The 15,329-nt window shown below is 42.2% G+C and overlaps 1 protein-coding gene across 1 annotated transcript in view; it reads right to left on the bottom strand.

Annotated features, from left to right (window-relative positions):
• Nucleotides 1–5,013: 5,013 nt before the first annotated feature.
• CEMIP2 (cell migration inducing hyaluronidase 2) overlaps nucleotides 5,014–15,329 on the bottom strand; it is a 113,212-nt gene continuing 102,896 nt past the window's right edge. Inside the window, exons 21-24 of the mRNA XM_063455042.1 lie at nucleotides 13,483–13,584; nucleotides 12,662–12,810; nucleotides 10,460–10,566; nucleotides 5,014–5,657 (exon numbers count right to left, since the gene is read on the bottom strand). Coding sequence (XP_063311112.1) covers nucleotides 5,461–5,657; nucleotides 10,460–10,566; nucleotides 12,662–12,810; nucleotides 13,483–13,584 — 555 coding nt within the window. The 3' untranslated portion in view covers nucleotides 5,014–5,460. The remainder of the gene's footprint in view (nucleotides 5,658–10,459; nucleotides 10,567–12,661; nucleotides 12,811–13,482; nucleotides 13,585–15,329) is intronic.

The following is a 15,329-nucleotide window of genomic DNA, read 5'->3' as shown; positions in this document are numbered from 1 at the left end:
TTAAATCTTGTGACTGGTCAGTGTATCAGTGTTGTGTGCATTGGGGGTGGCCTGACCAGTGGCTTACTTAAGGGGCCCCAAAAGTTCTGTTGGCAGTCTTGAGCAGGATAACAGGTTATGTCACAAAGCACATCATTCCAAGCTAGTTGCAGGAACATGAGAATGAGCTTAGTGTACAATGTACACTAATGGCCTCCACAGTCAATAATCTAATAGAGAGTGTTTGCAATGTGGTGGAATGGGAGATAAGCATCATATCCTTTCTGTTGAAAGCCACACATGTCATTTATCTTGATACAGATTTAACACATTACAATATCAAAAACTCTTTATATATTTTTATGTATTTAAAATTATTTCTTTGTTTAGTATATTTGTATCTATTTTACATCTTGTAAATCACATGTAGGCTGCCAAATACAAATATAAAAAAATTTCAATAAACATTGGTTTTACAACAACAAAAACTAGTTTGATTTATAGGAACATGCATAACTTTGAGACAACTCTCTTTCAAAAGCTTTAGTTTTGAATGAGAGTTCCCTCACTACAGTGTGAAAAACAATGGTTAAACATGATTCCCACCCTCCCCCCATATTTACCTGCTTCTTTTTTGTGCTTTCCACACCAGGTCCATGGGGAAAACTAATCTAACCAATCACTGTTCGATTCTAGCAAGGCTGGAAAAGTGCATTAGGCCCACCTGACAGATTTACACATGTGCATTTGGAAGATATTTCAACATCGTGACAGGGGGAAAAGACAACGAGTTAGTGTAATTCATACAGTGCAGGCTCCCATGTCAGGTTTAGCTCTTCTTCTGCTGCTACACAATGATACCCTGTTTCTTTCTTAACCCCTTAAGGACACAACTTCTGGAATAAAAGGGAATTATGACGGAATATATCCGTCATCTGTCCTTAAGGGGTTAAGAGGGGAGGCTGAAGAAACTTTGCTAGCTTAGAGGCGTGCCCAACAATGCAATTTGACCAAGTTTATAAATGTTGATTACATATTGTTCATGCTTACAAGTTTTTCATGCTTTATTTGGGGTTTGTTTAGGTTTATTTTATCATGTTTGCTTGCTGGTTTTAAAAACATATTGCCAAGTGATGCATGTCGCTTTAAGAAAGTAAAAGAAATCAGAGTCCTGTAATAGATATATATATATATATATATATATCTCACAAAAAGAAGACTTGAAAAATGCTTGTTCGTAGGCTTTGAAAGTGAGTCATATTTACACAACAATTTACAAGTCATGTAGAGATAGCAAACAGCATCATTTAATAGATACATATTCTCCCCTCTTGTAAAACTGAATCTCTGGGGAAACTTGAATGAGGAAAGCTGACATAAAAACAAGTTACAGGATAATTTAATAGCAAGCAAGAATTGTTGAAAACAAATCTTTTCTATAAAATGCAATACAGATTATTCATTTAAACATCTAAACCTCAATATACGATATTGTTACAGAAGTTAAATGATGCAAAATAGTGTCAATATTGTGTAATTCTAAGAAGTGAAAAATCCAAACGGCAAAATTTGTGTGTAAATTGGGCATGATGGCAACATTGGATGAAAAAAATATGAACATTTATTAAAAACAGTCTGAATACAAAGCGGGATATTGTACCAAATATATTTATTTTATTCTGTGGAAATGTACATGGAGGCAGAGTTAGAACTATTTGTGGCAGGGGAACAGAGAATCTCCAAGGCACACCATTATGTGAGGCTAGCATTTTCAAGCACTTAAGAAGCACTTACGCTTTAGTGCCCCTGTCCCTATGAATATTAGGCCTGTTCCAATCCAATGCTCCTTATAGAGAAGCATTGGGCACATGAGCACCACACACACTGGCGTACATACCGCGGTCGCAGGGGCAACCGGGTATGTACGCCAGTTTTCCAGCCTCTTCTCCTGGGGGGCAGCCTCTTCTCCTGGGGGGCCCAGGAGCTGGCCACCTCAGGGCCCCTCAAGGCTGGCAGTGGCGTTACATGGCGGGCGCGCGAGGGAGCAGTCTCCTCTGAGCGCTCTCTGCCCAGCTCCCTTGCATCGCACTGATGCTGGAGCCAGAATATGACGTCATCCTGGCTCCAGCATCAGTAAGTGGCGCGCAAGGGAGTTGAACAGGAGGATCAGTGCTCCCTTGCCGCCTGCAGGACCGGCTGCCGGCAGCCCCACTGGACCCCAGGGAATCCCCTCAGCACTCCCAAAGGTAGGGAGGCAGGGGGATTAAATTTAAAAATAAAATAAAAATATATGAGCATGTGTATATGAGTGTAATTTTTGTGTGTCAGTGTGTGTGTGTCTGTTACCGAGTGTGTTAGTTGTGTGTTTGTGTGTGTTATTGCGTGTGTGTCTGCTAGTGTGTCAGTGAGTGTGTTAGTTTTGTGTGTCTGTTATTTAGTTTGTGTCTGCTAGTGAGGGTCACTGTGTGTGTCTGTTACTGAGCATGTGTGTGTGTCTGTTAGGGAGTATGTTTGGTGTCTGTTAGTGAGTGTTTGTCAGTGAGTGTGTATGTATGTCTTTCACTGAGTATGTGTCTGTTAGCTAGTGTGTATGCGTTTGTTCGTGAGAGAGTGTGTGTTTGTGTTTAAAACCCCTTCAGCACTTACCTTTCTTCAGCGCCGGGGATCTCTCTGCCCGATCCGCCTGTCAGCTCCGAATGCGCATGCGCGGCAAAAGCCACGCGTGCATTCAAGCCGCCCATAGGAAAGCATTACTCAATGCTTTCCTATGGCCGTCGAGCGTCTTCTCACAGTGAGAATCGCGGAAGCACCTCTAGCGGCTGTCAGTGAGACAGCTACTAGAGGCTGGATTAACCCTCAGTGAAACATAGCAGTTTCACTGAAACTGCTATGTTTTCAGCTGCAGGGTTAAAACTAGAGGGACCTGGCACCCAGACCACTTCATTGAAGAGATCCGAGTTCCTATAGTGGTACTTTAAGTGTATGTATCTGCATGCAGTGGCGTACATACCGCGGTCACAGCCCTGCGACCAGGTGCCCACCGCCATGTGTTGCCGCCCCGGCCCGCGCAGAATAAGCATGCAGGGGGGGACCGCAGATCAACTTTCGCACCAGGGGCCCCATGGATCATGTGTACGTCACTGACCACGCAGGTATCCAACCTTCCATATAAAAAAGCATTGAATCAATCGGGCGACATTGTACATCTTCATGCATAGCCTATGTAACTTTAGTGGTCCGTTCCTTTCATCAATGGTGGAAGTGCAATAAACAAACAAATGGTTATCCATGAAATTCCAGACTTTTGGAAGGCTCACCAATGCAGAGAACAGGTTGATAATGCAATGTGAGAATTATTATTATTATTGCCATTTATATAGCGCCAACAGATTCTGTAGCACTTATGCAGTGAGATTGCAATTAGCAGCATAGAATTTACAAATTAATGGAAACAATTGATCCTTCCCATTAAGAATGAAATTAAACTGATAATTGTGTAAGTGAATGATATGGATAAGACATGGCTCAACTATGAGATAACTTTATGTATCTCATTAGATCTGGTTACATTAGCAAACTTAAGTCCAAATTGGATTAGATACAGCAGGCAACTCGACTGGTGCCTAGCAGCCCCAGGATTCAGCTTTTCTCTGATAACAGTTTGTTCTCATTCCTCTCCCTTTTTTATGCCCACGGCCCAAATTTATGATTTGATGTATACATTGTTGGGTCATACGATTGCTTTTCTATGAGGAAAATCTGATGGTGGGGGTCCTTATGCAGAGCGTGAGGACGTCCAGCGTCAGATAACGGACTAAAAGTATTTTTTAATTCCAGAAGTCCCTTAAGTGGCTGTCTGGTAGATAGCCACTAGAGGAGGAGTTAACCCTCAGAGATAATTATTGCAGTTGATAAAAACTGCAATATTTACCACTGCAGGGTTAAGGGTGATGGGAGTTTGCACCCAGACAGATTCAATAAGCTGAAGTGGTCTGGGTACCTACAGTGTCCCTTTAAATACTATTCTCCTCTATTGTATTGTGAAATCATTAGCATTGTCTAGGTGTGTCATTCGTTTTGTGGTTCTACTACACTTAAATTTATTTTCTACTTGGTTTGCAGGTGCAGTGCCCCTGTCAGTTTAGCTCTGCAATGGTAATTATTGTAGTTATGAAGAAACTGCAATAAATTACCTTGCAGTGTTACCTCCTCCTCTAGTGGCCGTCTATCAGACAGCTTCCGGGTCATTAGGTGACTTTTGGTTGCCTAACTAACCTGCTGTGCATAAGGATAACCAACGTCCGTTAAAACCCCATAGGAAAGCATTGATTCGAATGCGCTCACCACGCATGCACATTAGATAACTGGGGTACAAGGAACTGTGAATTAAAAGAAAACCCTTTCTGCTCTGTAGGAGGGCACTAGAGGGTACTATAATACTATGTTTTACTCCAAGCCTATAGTTTCCCTTTAATGTACTGCTTCTTACAATCATTGTATGTGTCCATTTAATGTTTCATATCAAGCAAAAATTTGGTTAGTTTTTATTAGGGAACATATACCCACTTTAGACAGAAATACTTACCTAAAATGTCATGAGCTTTGGTTCACATGCAGACACCTAATGACACAGACTTTTCTAAGTATTATAAATAGTTTCTCTCTACACCTCACCCCTTTTTTTTTTTTTTTAATATTCGCAAAATTACTATTATTTACTGGGGAGCCTTGTCAGCAGTGGTTTCTTGTTAACACTTTACTATGACTGTTTCGATAAAACCCAATTCCAAAGAGCATCTGAATTTCCACTTCACTATAAGCAGGGTTCTTCTCTAAATTCTGAGTTTGAACAAATTTAACCCAAATAGCAACACGGAGGATAAAAAGGGCGATTTCGAAACCATTTTAGTTACAGCTCGACTATTTTCTACAATTTGATGTTTAGTTAATTGACATCTGTGTTCTACTGTTCTTGTCTGTTGTAAACCCTTGTTGTAAAAAATAAAAAAAAAATGTATAGTCCAAAACTATATATTTAAAATTGTAGAAAGATTTTATTATTCAATATCTTTCAAGTAAATCACGGTGTGATAAAAACACTCTTGTTAAAAACTCTTCCAGTCCAATCCATAAAATAATAACAATAAAAACAAACGAAAATAAAAACCACACCACCATACATTATCAGTAATACAAAAGTATAAAAAAAAAAAAAATACAGTTTACAGCACATACAAAAACAAAACCACCCAATAAAACCATAACATCTGCATTACCTATCTTTACAAAACAGTATATGGTTTACAAAACATGATTATATACAACTAGAAGGTGCATTGGCTTTAGGGCTTAGATTTCACACCCATTGCTGTATTAAACAGTAAAAAGGCTCACGCTGGAAAACAGTATAATTGCCATAAATTAAATAAGTTAGTTCACATTTTCATTTTTTTTTTTCCTGCACTTAAAGCATAAACTACATTAATACATCTTTAAAGCTTTTGTTAGGAGATCCATGTCTTTTCGTTTATTTGTGCTCACTCTGCTGCACCCATAGTCTTCAAGCTGTAGCGGAATATATCGTTCTAGAAGACCTAGGCCACTACCAGCAGGACTGGTGAACAACTTGGTCCATGATGGCTTAAAGCGTCCCTTGAATCCTGAGAATGCAATGCTCCCTAGAGGGAAAAGATATACAGTCATCAAATAAATAAAAAAATAAAAAAACATAAAAAAATAAAAAATAAAAAAACAATATGAAAGTATAAAATGTATAAAATGCACTGACACAATCATAACTCCTTAAAGGAATTGGAGCAATCTCATGATATGACAGTCTTGGCATGCTGCACGTCATCATGGGGTTAAAAACCACAGCCCATGGCATCATAAGAATCTGTTTTTTTTAAACATCTTAATCTACGACGCAAGTGTATTTGATACGTTTTGTTCTCACATTCATGCTGTATTTTACTCCACATTCGAATTTCTTTAGTTCTGCCTAACTTAGTTTAGAGGAGTTCCTCACTCCGTCACAAGCTGCTGATACAGCAGTGGCGGAACTACTGTTGTCGTAGGGGTCACAGATGCGACCGGGTCCATCACTCGAGGGGGCCCAGCCGCCCTGTGGACCACTGCAACCCAAGTGCCCGTCGACCATGTAATGCAGCTCCGGCAGTTATACCGCGCTCTGTGGGCCAAGCTCTTAGGGACACCAGATGAAAATAAATTACATGGGGGCCCGGTCAATGCTGCAGGGCTTTAACAGTGCGACACACTGTATTGATGTCAGAAGCTGGGAGGACGTGACAGTCCCAGTCACTTCCTCTCAGCGATAACCATGCCACAAGGGAGGAGGAAGGAGAGGAGGGAGTCAGAGTGGGAACTATGACTCCAATCAGCTGGAGCCAGCCACTGGACCCCTCCTGCACCCAAATGTTAGGAAACAGGAGGGTGACTAAAACATTTTGCATGTGTGTGTGTTTGTGTATGTGTCTTTGTGTGTCTGTGTCCATCTCTGTATGTGTGGGTGTGTGTGTGTGTGTGTCTATATGTATATCTGTATGTCAGGCATGGGCGTCCGCAGGAAGGGGCAAGGGGGGGGACTTGCGCCCCCCCCCCCCCCCCTGGATTTTTCAGCTTGTTCTGCTATTTTTCGTGTGAGATTTAAAATGAACTGCAATACCGGCGCCGGCCAGTAGGTGACGCTGTGTATGGAGAGAGGCAGGGACAGGAAGCTGCATCTATCCCTGCTTCTCTCTGCTGATTGAAACCGCAGGGGAGCAACACATGCAGCCAGCAGAGACAGCCTACAGATCAGGTAAGTGAGGGATGGGGTGGGGGGGGTGGGGGTTTAAAATAGCCTATATATTAGGGGAGTAAGGCATGGGGGGGGCAGCCTACATATTAAGGGAGTAAGGCATGGGGGGGCAGCCTACATATTAGGGGAGTAAGGCATGGGGGGGCAGCCTACATATTAGGGGAGTAAGGCATGAGGGGGACAGCCTATAGATTAGGGGAGTAAGGCATGAGGGGACAGCCTATAGATTAGGGGAGTAAGGCATGAGGGGGCAGCCTATAGATTAGGGGAGTAAGGCATGAGGGGGCAGCCTATAGATTAGGGGAGTAAGGCATGAGGGGGCAGCCTATATATTAGGGGAGTAAGGCATGGGGGGGCAGCCTATATATTAGGGGAGTAAGGCATGAGGGGGGCAGCCTATAGATTAGGGGAGTAGGCATGAGGGGGCAGCCTATAGATTAGGGGAGTAAGGCACGAGGGGGCAGCCTACATATTAGGGGAGTAAGGCATGGGGGGGCAGCCTATATATTAGGGGAGTAAGGCATGGGGGGGCAGCCTATATATTAGGGGAGTAAGGCATGGGGGGCAGCCTATATATTAGGGGAGTAAGGCATGGGGGGGCAGCCTATATATTAGGGGAGTAAGGCATGAGGGGGGCAGCCTATAGATTAGGGGAGTAGGCATGAGGGGGCAGCCTATAGATTAGGGGAGTAAGGCACGAGGGGGCAGCCTACATATTAGGGGAGTAAGGCATGGGGGGGCAGCCTATATATTAGGGGAGTAAGGCATGGGGGGGCAGCCTATATATTAGGGGAGTAAGGCATGGGGGGCAGCCTATATATTAGGGGAGTAAGGCATGGGGGGGCAGCCTATATATTAGGGGAGTAAGGCATGAGGGGGGAAGCCTATATATTAGGGGAGTATGGCATGGGGGGCAGCCTATATATTAGGGGAGTAAGGCATGGGGGGGCAGCCTATATATTAGGGGAGTAAGGCATGGGGGGCAGCCTATATATTAGGGGAGTAAGGCATGGGGGGGCAGCCTATATATTAGGGGAGTAAGGCATGGGGGGGGCAGCCTATATATTAGGGGAGTAAGGCATGGGGGGCAGCCTATGTATTAGGGGAGTAAGGCATGGGGGGCAGCCTATGTATTAGGGGAGTAAGGCATGGGGGGGCAGCCTATGTATTAGGGGAGTAAGGCATGGGGGGGCAGCCTATATATTAGGGGAGTAAGGCATGGGGGGCAGCCTATATATTAGGGGAGTAAGGCATGGGGGGCAGCCTATATATTAGGGGAGTAAGGCATGGGGGGCAGCCTATATATTAGGGAAGTAAGGCATGGGGGGGCAGCCTATATATTAGGGGAGTAAGGCATGGGGGGGGGGGCAACCTATATATTAGGGGAGTAAGGCATGGGGGGAGGCAGCCTATGAGTAAGGCATGGGGGGGCAGCCTATAGATTAGGCAAGTGAGGCATGGGGGGGGGGGGCTAAATGAAGAGTCAGCAAGGAGCAAGAAGGGTCTGCAAGGAGCAGGGGCAGCAAGGGGCAGGAAGGGTCTGCAAGGAGCACAAAGGCAAAGTTGAAGAAGGAGCAGAAAGGGACAGCAAGGAGCACACAGCTAAAGTAGAAGAAGGAGCAGAAAGCAATCAGAATGAGAAAGTAGCAGAAGGGCGCAAAATAAGCAGAAAGGTAAAGGAGCAGAAGGAGCCAAATATAGAAGACAGTGTCAGAAGAAAAAGAAGACTGTTAAATGAAGGAGAAGTAAAGGAGATTGGAGCAGGAAGGACAAATGAAGTGAACCCTCCACTTTATTCTGGACACCACATCATAAGGCTTTGGTACCTGTGCCTGGCAGGGAAACTCTGGACCTTCTCATCTACCCAGGTAGAAAAAAAATATCAGTGTTAATGTGTTCACTTTTATTTACTGAGTGTCAGGAAGCACAGAGTGCCGCTGGGTAGGGGTGTTGCTGATTGGCTAGAGCGGTCAGCTGGCACTCTAAGCCAATCAATAGCTCCCCATTCATAAAAGAGTTAAAAAAAAATTATGAACCGGGAAATAGCGATTGGCTTAGAGCGTCAGCTGACCATTCTAGCCAATCAGCGGCACCCATGCCTGACGTCAATCTGCACTTTCTGACACTCCGTTTCAGATGCCGAATACCACTGATGGACCTCGAGCTGGAGGAAGCCTTTGGGGTTAAACCATTTGAGAGCGGTTTAACCCCTTAAAGGAAAGGGCACCCAGGGGCTTCCTGGCATCATAGCATTTTCATTTAGATGAAGTTGTTATGGTGACCAGAATGTTCCTTTAATTTGCTTAAAGGAACACTATAGTGTCAGGAATACAAACATGTATTCCTGACACCATAGTTGTGAAAACGCTATTCACCCTGGCTTTAAGTGATAATGACTATGCTCCTCCCCTCCATGACACTGTCAAAAAGGGGCCAAGCATAGATGTCATTACAATTATGCCCCCCCCCCCGGAAAAATTCCTGCGGACGCCCATGATGTCAGGGTCTGCCCTATGCATCTGTATGAGTGTCATTCTGTGTATCTAAATGTTAGTCATTAAGTGTCTGTGTATGTGCATGTGTGTCCGTGATTGTATCTGTATGTGTTATATGGTGTGTATCTGCATGTTTGTTAGTATGTGTTTGTTTATCTGCAGGTGTGTCTGTAACTGTCACCCCCTTCACCCTGCCACACTCACAATAACTCCCCTAATCCTGTAACTCGCTCATGCCATACGCACCTCCTATCACTGCCATATTAACCCATCACACTCAGCTTCTCTAGCACTGTCACACTAATTTTCCATCACTCTGTCACACTCGCCTCCATTCACCTAATCATATGGACCCCTCCAATTCTGTCATCCCCCAAACATGCCACACCCTGTGGGGCGTGAATAGAACACATGGAGAGGCCGGGGGCGTGCATGTGACACATGTAGGGGCACCATGGCAATTTTCACAGTGGGGCCCCGTGGTTTCTAGTTACGCCTCTGTGATATAGTGTTTGTTCACAGAGGTCACCGACAAAAATATAGTGGGGGTTATGTATAAAAATTGTACTTTGAAAAGTGTTTTAAAAGAAAATGGGACAATCATGCAAACTAGTAGAACGAGCAAGGACATTCCATTGGTGACTGAAGCTTTGCTTAACTTTTTAGAACACATCACTTTTATCCATAACCCTCATTATTCTGAAATGTAAGTAGCCATGAAAACATGAGCCTTCAAGAGCCTGTATTCTGTCAATAAATAAAACTGAATGAAATTAACTTTTGGTACATTAAAGCACAATAAAAGTATTAAATTAATTGCATAATGTTAAAGGGATACAATAGTCACCAGAATCACAACAGCTTAATGTAGTGGATCTGGTTTCTATAGCATGTCCCTGCAGCCTAAGTAATGTACACACTGCATCTTGATATTATTATTATAATATTGGCATTGTCATGTTTCTATAAACCTTTTTGCTGGTAATTGTTCCAATGTTTCATGATATAATACTATAACATTAGGGAAATAAAAATTACAGGTTTTAATGGCATACAACACTCATTCACTGTCTTTTGAGACTTTGTTTCTGAATATTTGGAATGATGTTAGTAAGGAGGCAATCCATGCTACTAGAATTCTGCTCACTTGTGAAACATTACTAACCTTTATTCTGAAGATAGGCAGCTTTGGCAGTTCCGAGAATGCGTAATTCTTCTGGAAGATTACCAAAGTTTGCGATGTAGCCTCTTGAAGCCAATAAAACAATTGACCTGGTTGGTAGAATGGAAAGAACACAAATTTGAATTTCTCTGATAGCATATGTAATGAACACAGAGATCAAATTACCCATAAAAAAAAAAAAAAAAAAAAAGTAAGTAAATAAATTAGGTTTTTCTCCCACCTGTCAATAAATTAGTCAGCCTAGGCTCTATGTCAAAAAATTGACTGGTAGTGAAAGCAGAAGGGAACTGCCACCGGCGGCCTATGGAGTATAGGAAAGAAGTAACGGACATCAGTCCGTTCAAATGTCAGCATTCTGGCAACAAAATTAGAGTGTAGGTATCATTTTGGAAGTTTGCCCTGATTGAGAATGTGTCCCCAAGCAGTGTAAATCAATAAAGACCACAGGATTAGAGAGCGTGAACCTGAGGTGGGTGCAGGGCCGGCGCGTCCATAAGGCGGCACAGGCGGCCACCTTAGGGCGCACCGGCCCGGGGGCGCAAATGTCCGGGTGACCGGCAGGAGGGAAGCGCACAGCTCCCTTCTCCTGCCGGTCACTTCTTGTAGCGTGGCCGAGCGCCAAGCTGCAGTGCCGCGGACTGTGTGGAGGGGGCGGGGATATGAACACGTCATATCCCTGCTCCCTCTGTAGCACACAGCACGGCTGGTGCCCAGCAGGGGCGGAGCTACCGCCGGCCCCCTCACGTCAGCATGGGAGGAAGTCCTCCCAAGAAGACAGCAGAAAGGAGGCAGAGAAGAGGGGGGCTGGGCAGGACCAGCTCCAACTCCCAACTACCTCAGGCAGCACTCTGGATCCCACACCCTCCTGAACCTGTCAGTGTGTGTGTGTATGTCTGTCAGTGTGTGTGTGTGTGTATGTCTGTCAGTGTGTGTGTGTGTGTGTATGTCTGTCAGTGTGTGTGTGTGTGTATGTCTGTCAGTGTGTGTGTGTGTGTATGTCTGTCAGTGTGTGTGTGTGTATGTCTGTCAGTGTGTGTGTGTGTGTGTCTGCCAGTGTGTGTGTGTGTATGTCTGTCAGTGTGTGTGTGTGTATGTCTGTCAGTGTGTGTGTGTGTATGTCTGCCAGTGTGTGTGTGTGTATGTCTGCCAGTGTGTGTGTGTGTATGTCTGCCAGTGTGTGTGTGTATGTCTGCCAGTGTGTGTGTGTATGTCTGCCAGTGTGTATGTGTGTATGTCTGCCAGTGTGTGTGTGTATGTCTGCCAGTGTGTGTGTGTGTGTGTATGTCTGCCAGTGTGTGTGTGTGTGTGTATGTCTGCCAGTGTGTGTGTGTATGTCTATCAGTGTGTGTGTGTGTCTGTCAGTGTGTGTGTGTCTGTCAGTGTGTGTGTGTCTGTCAGTGTGTGTGTGTCTGTCAGTGTGTGTATGTCTGTCAGTGTGTGTATGTCTGTCAGTGTGTGTATGTCTGTCAGTGTGTGTATGTCTGTCAGTGTGTGTATGTCTGTCAGTGTGTGTATGTCTGTCAGTGTGTGTATGTCTGTCAGTGTGTGTGTGTGTGTATATGTCTGTCTGTCAGTGTGTGTGTGTATATGTCTGTCTGTATCATTGTGTATGTATGTCTCTATATGCCTCTCTGTTTCTTTAGGTCTGTGTCTGTATTTCTGTGTGTGCCTGTGTCTGTATGAATGTATGTCTGTGTTTGTACGACAATGTACCTGTATGTGTAGATTGTATGACTGTTTGTTTGATTGTGTGCCTGTATATCTTTGTGACTGTGTGCCTGAATAATTATGTCTGTGTGCTTGTATGGTTGTGTGTCTGTATGTTTGTGTATTTGTGCATGTATGTATTTTTGCCTTTATCTATGTCTATGTGGGAGAAAAAGAGAGATAGATAGGGGCTGGCGGGAAGTAAGAGACAGAAAGGGGCTGGCGGGAAGTAAGAAATACATAAGAGGGGTTGTAGGAGACACACTAAAGGGCACAAAGGGGTAAGACATTCAACTTAATCTTGAGGAAAAAATAAATAAAAACAGTTACAATATGATTATTCAAAGATTTGTAATAAAAAAAAACAAATCTTTAAATCAGATTCCAAGATCACACCTTAACTCCTAAACATAAGATATCCTAAAATGTTGGAGCAAAATGAGAGTGTCTATATTAATTCAAGACAGAATTAAATACCTCTGTGGAACTTTGTTTCTTAAATATTTTTCCAGTTGTTCAAGGTCGTCTTGTGAAAAGTATAAGTTTTCTTTCACGGTTCCAGTGCAAGCATCAATGACAACGAGGAATAAACCAACCTTTTGGAATGCAAACTTTGTTCCATTAACCTGAAAATAAATGAAGACAGCGCATCAGAATGCCAAATGTAACAATGATGTGCCAATATAACACAAGCCATTTTCTTTCAAAGCCTGCCTGTCCAAATGTATGAAGTATGAGGTTACTTCTTAGAATGAAACAAAGTTTCTGTGCGGGAAGTATTACCAACTGCAGCAACTGAAATGGATTTACATTTCTTCACTCTAGAGGAATCCTAAAAATAGAAGATTTGCTGGACAGACTAAAAGCCAAGAAAGATTAAGTCAGCAAATATTTCAGTAACGCGTCTTTGCTGCACAGAGTAAAAAAATATTTTACCTGAAAATATAAATAAATATCTAGTACTGATTGAAAACATGATTAAAGTATTTTTTTCTGTAGGTACTCACCATGGCAGAGTACTTGCAATTCTTACATGCTACAGCACCCATAGTACCTGATTTTATTAACCTATAATACATAGAAGTGAAACCTTTACTGCCCAAAATGTAGCAAGGTTTTTTTTGTTTTTTTTTATGTAATCTTCCCCTTTAGTTTTTTTTTTTTTTGAGCATTATAAATCTAATATGAATGTTCTAATGTACCAAGACTAAAATACAATAAATATAGAAAATACAAATTGGAAATCCACTCATGAGCCACTTTTACCCAACCTTATTTTCTAGAACCGGTCTACTTACAGAAATAAATGATTCTACAGACCCTTCTTGGATTTCTTCTTTGGTAAGAGACTGTATCTGAACTGGGAGGTAGACAACATGAGGATCACTGGTAAACACCGTCTAGAATGAAAACAGATACACAATACAATTAGAGAACGAGATTGTCCATTCCTTCGGCAAAAAAAAAAATGAATCTGTGCAGCAATGTGGTTTCTAATCTTCCTTTTTTTTTTCCTTATAAAGCCCTCTCCAGCAGATCAAATAAGGAAGAGAGACACACATGTTAAAAAAAAATGTACAAAGTGTTTAGCTACACATTGTTAAAGACGAGCCTATTTTTGATAACTATTTTTTTAAAGTGCTTTTTCATTCAGTGGTGCAGCAGCCCAATTACCGGTAATTGGTAAAAAAAAAACATGTCTTTAGATTCCATTTGCTTGGCCTCTTCAGACTCTCCAGATCAGATTGCAGTTTACTTCTTTTTACAAACCTCTGAACAGGCAGCTCTCTGTAAAATTCATTATTCATTTGAAAACACTGTCAGTAAAAAAAAAATAGTAGGCAGAACAAGCTACCAAAAAATAAAAAATAAATTAAAAAAAGCTGGATTGAGGTAAGTGGCTGAAGGGGTTTTTACCTCTCCAGGGCCAGAGTTATAACACAATCAGTAAAGTAAAAAAGTAATAAAATTGATAAACTACTTTATGATTTAAGTATTGGCATTCTGAATATAAACTAAATAAGAAAACTAAACAAATTAGGTACAGCACTCACTGCTTTTGCCCTAACGATAGCAAGGTATATTACAGGCAGATTTTTGTTTTTAGAACAACTCCTAAAACTCCCATGGGAATAACAAGGATGATGTGGCCCAAGAATATGATATATCTGGGCACCAAGAGTAGAGACAGAATAGATGTTTAGGTAGTGGATACATCCTTCAGAAAATTAAAGGGTAGGTTCCCAGTCACAACATGACTCTTGAGGGTAAAATGGACAATTCTATTCAAACTGCTATAATGTGAATAAGTGAGCCTCTACCCCTTAAATGCATTAGGGGATACATTGTTAACGGCAGTAGCCCCAAAGAGACAAAAAAAACATTATTTAAGAAGGATGCGAAGAGAAATGTCTCAGGTTTACATTATGTGATCAGTTCTATGAACTACAGCAAACTCCTGCCTGTTTGGCAAGTATCATAATCTATCATTAAAATCTGAGCCTTTAACTAGCTTAGATAGGCATATTGAATGTTTACCTCTGTGTGAACGTAGCGGGAAAAAAATGGGCCCTCTACCATGAGAACCATCATCCCATGCCCACAACATCTCTTATGATCCCCTCAAGAAATGCATTAGGACTGCAGGGTCTGGTAACATGGATCCCAAATCTGTCTGTCAAACTATATCAAAGACCCTTGAGAGCTATGATGAAGGGATCTGGTGACCACTAGGTAGTAGGAAATAATACAAACTCACCATTCACAAAAGAAAGCCATGACATGACTGCGTTTATATAGCTGTTGCCATCTTTAATGTCGATGAAGAGTGCTTTTAATTTATTTTAAATACTTGGGCCAAGAATTCCATCTAACAAAGCTACTCTATTGCTCCAAATTTTGGAAATATAGAATGACATACCACAAGAATTAGGAGGAAGGAAAAGAGAAGAAAATGAATTAATAAACAAAAGCGACAAAGAGGAAAAATTCCAAACCACAGCAAAACCACCCATTTTGAGAACGGTTTTTATTTTACCTTTCATTGCTTGCACTATGTGTAACACAATATTGTTTTGTATTTTATAATTTGGACCTTTAGCCTTGATAATCTATTCCATGATTTATCAAATATAAGCCAGAATTC

Source organism: Pelobates fuscus, chromosome 5 (genome assembly GCF_036172605.1).
Source record: "Pelobates fuscus isolate aPelFus1 chromosome 5, aPelFus1.pri, whole genome shotgun sequence".
NCBI lineage: Eukaryota > Metazoa > Chordata > Amphibia > Anura > Pelobatidae > Pelobates > Pelobates fuscus.
Note: the sequence above shows the minus strand (reverse complement) of the source record. Positions and strands in the feature narration are given on the sequence as shown.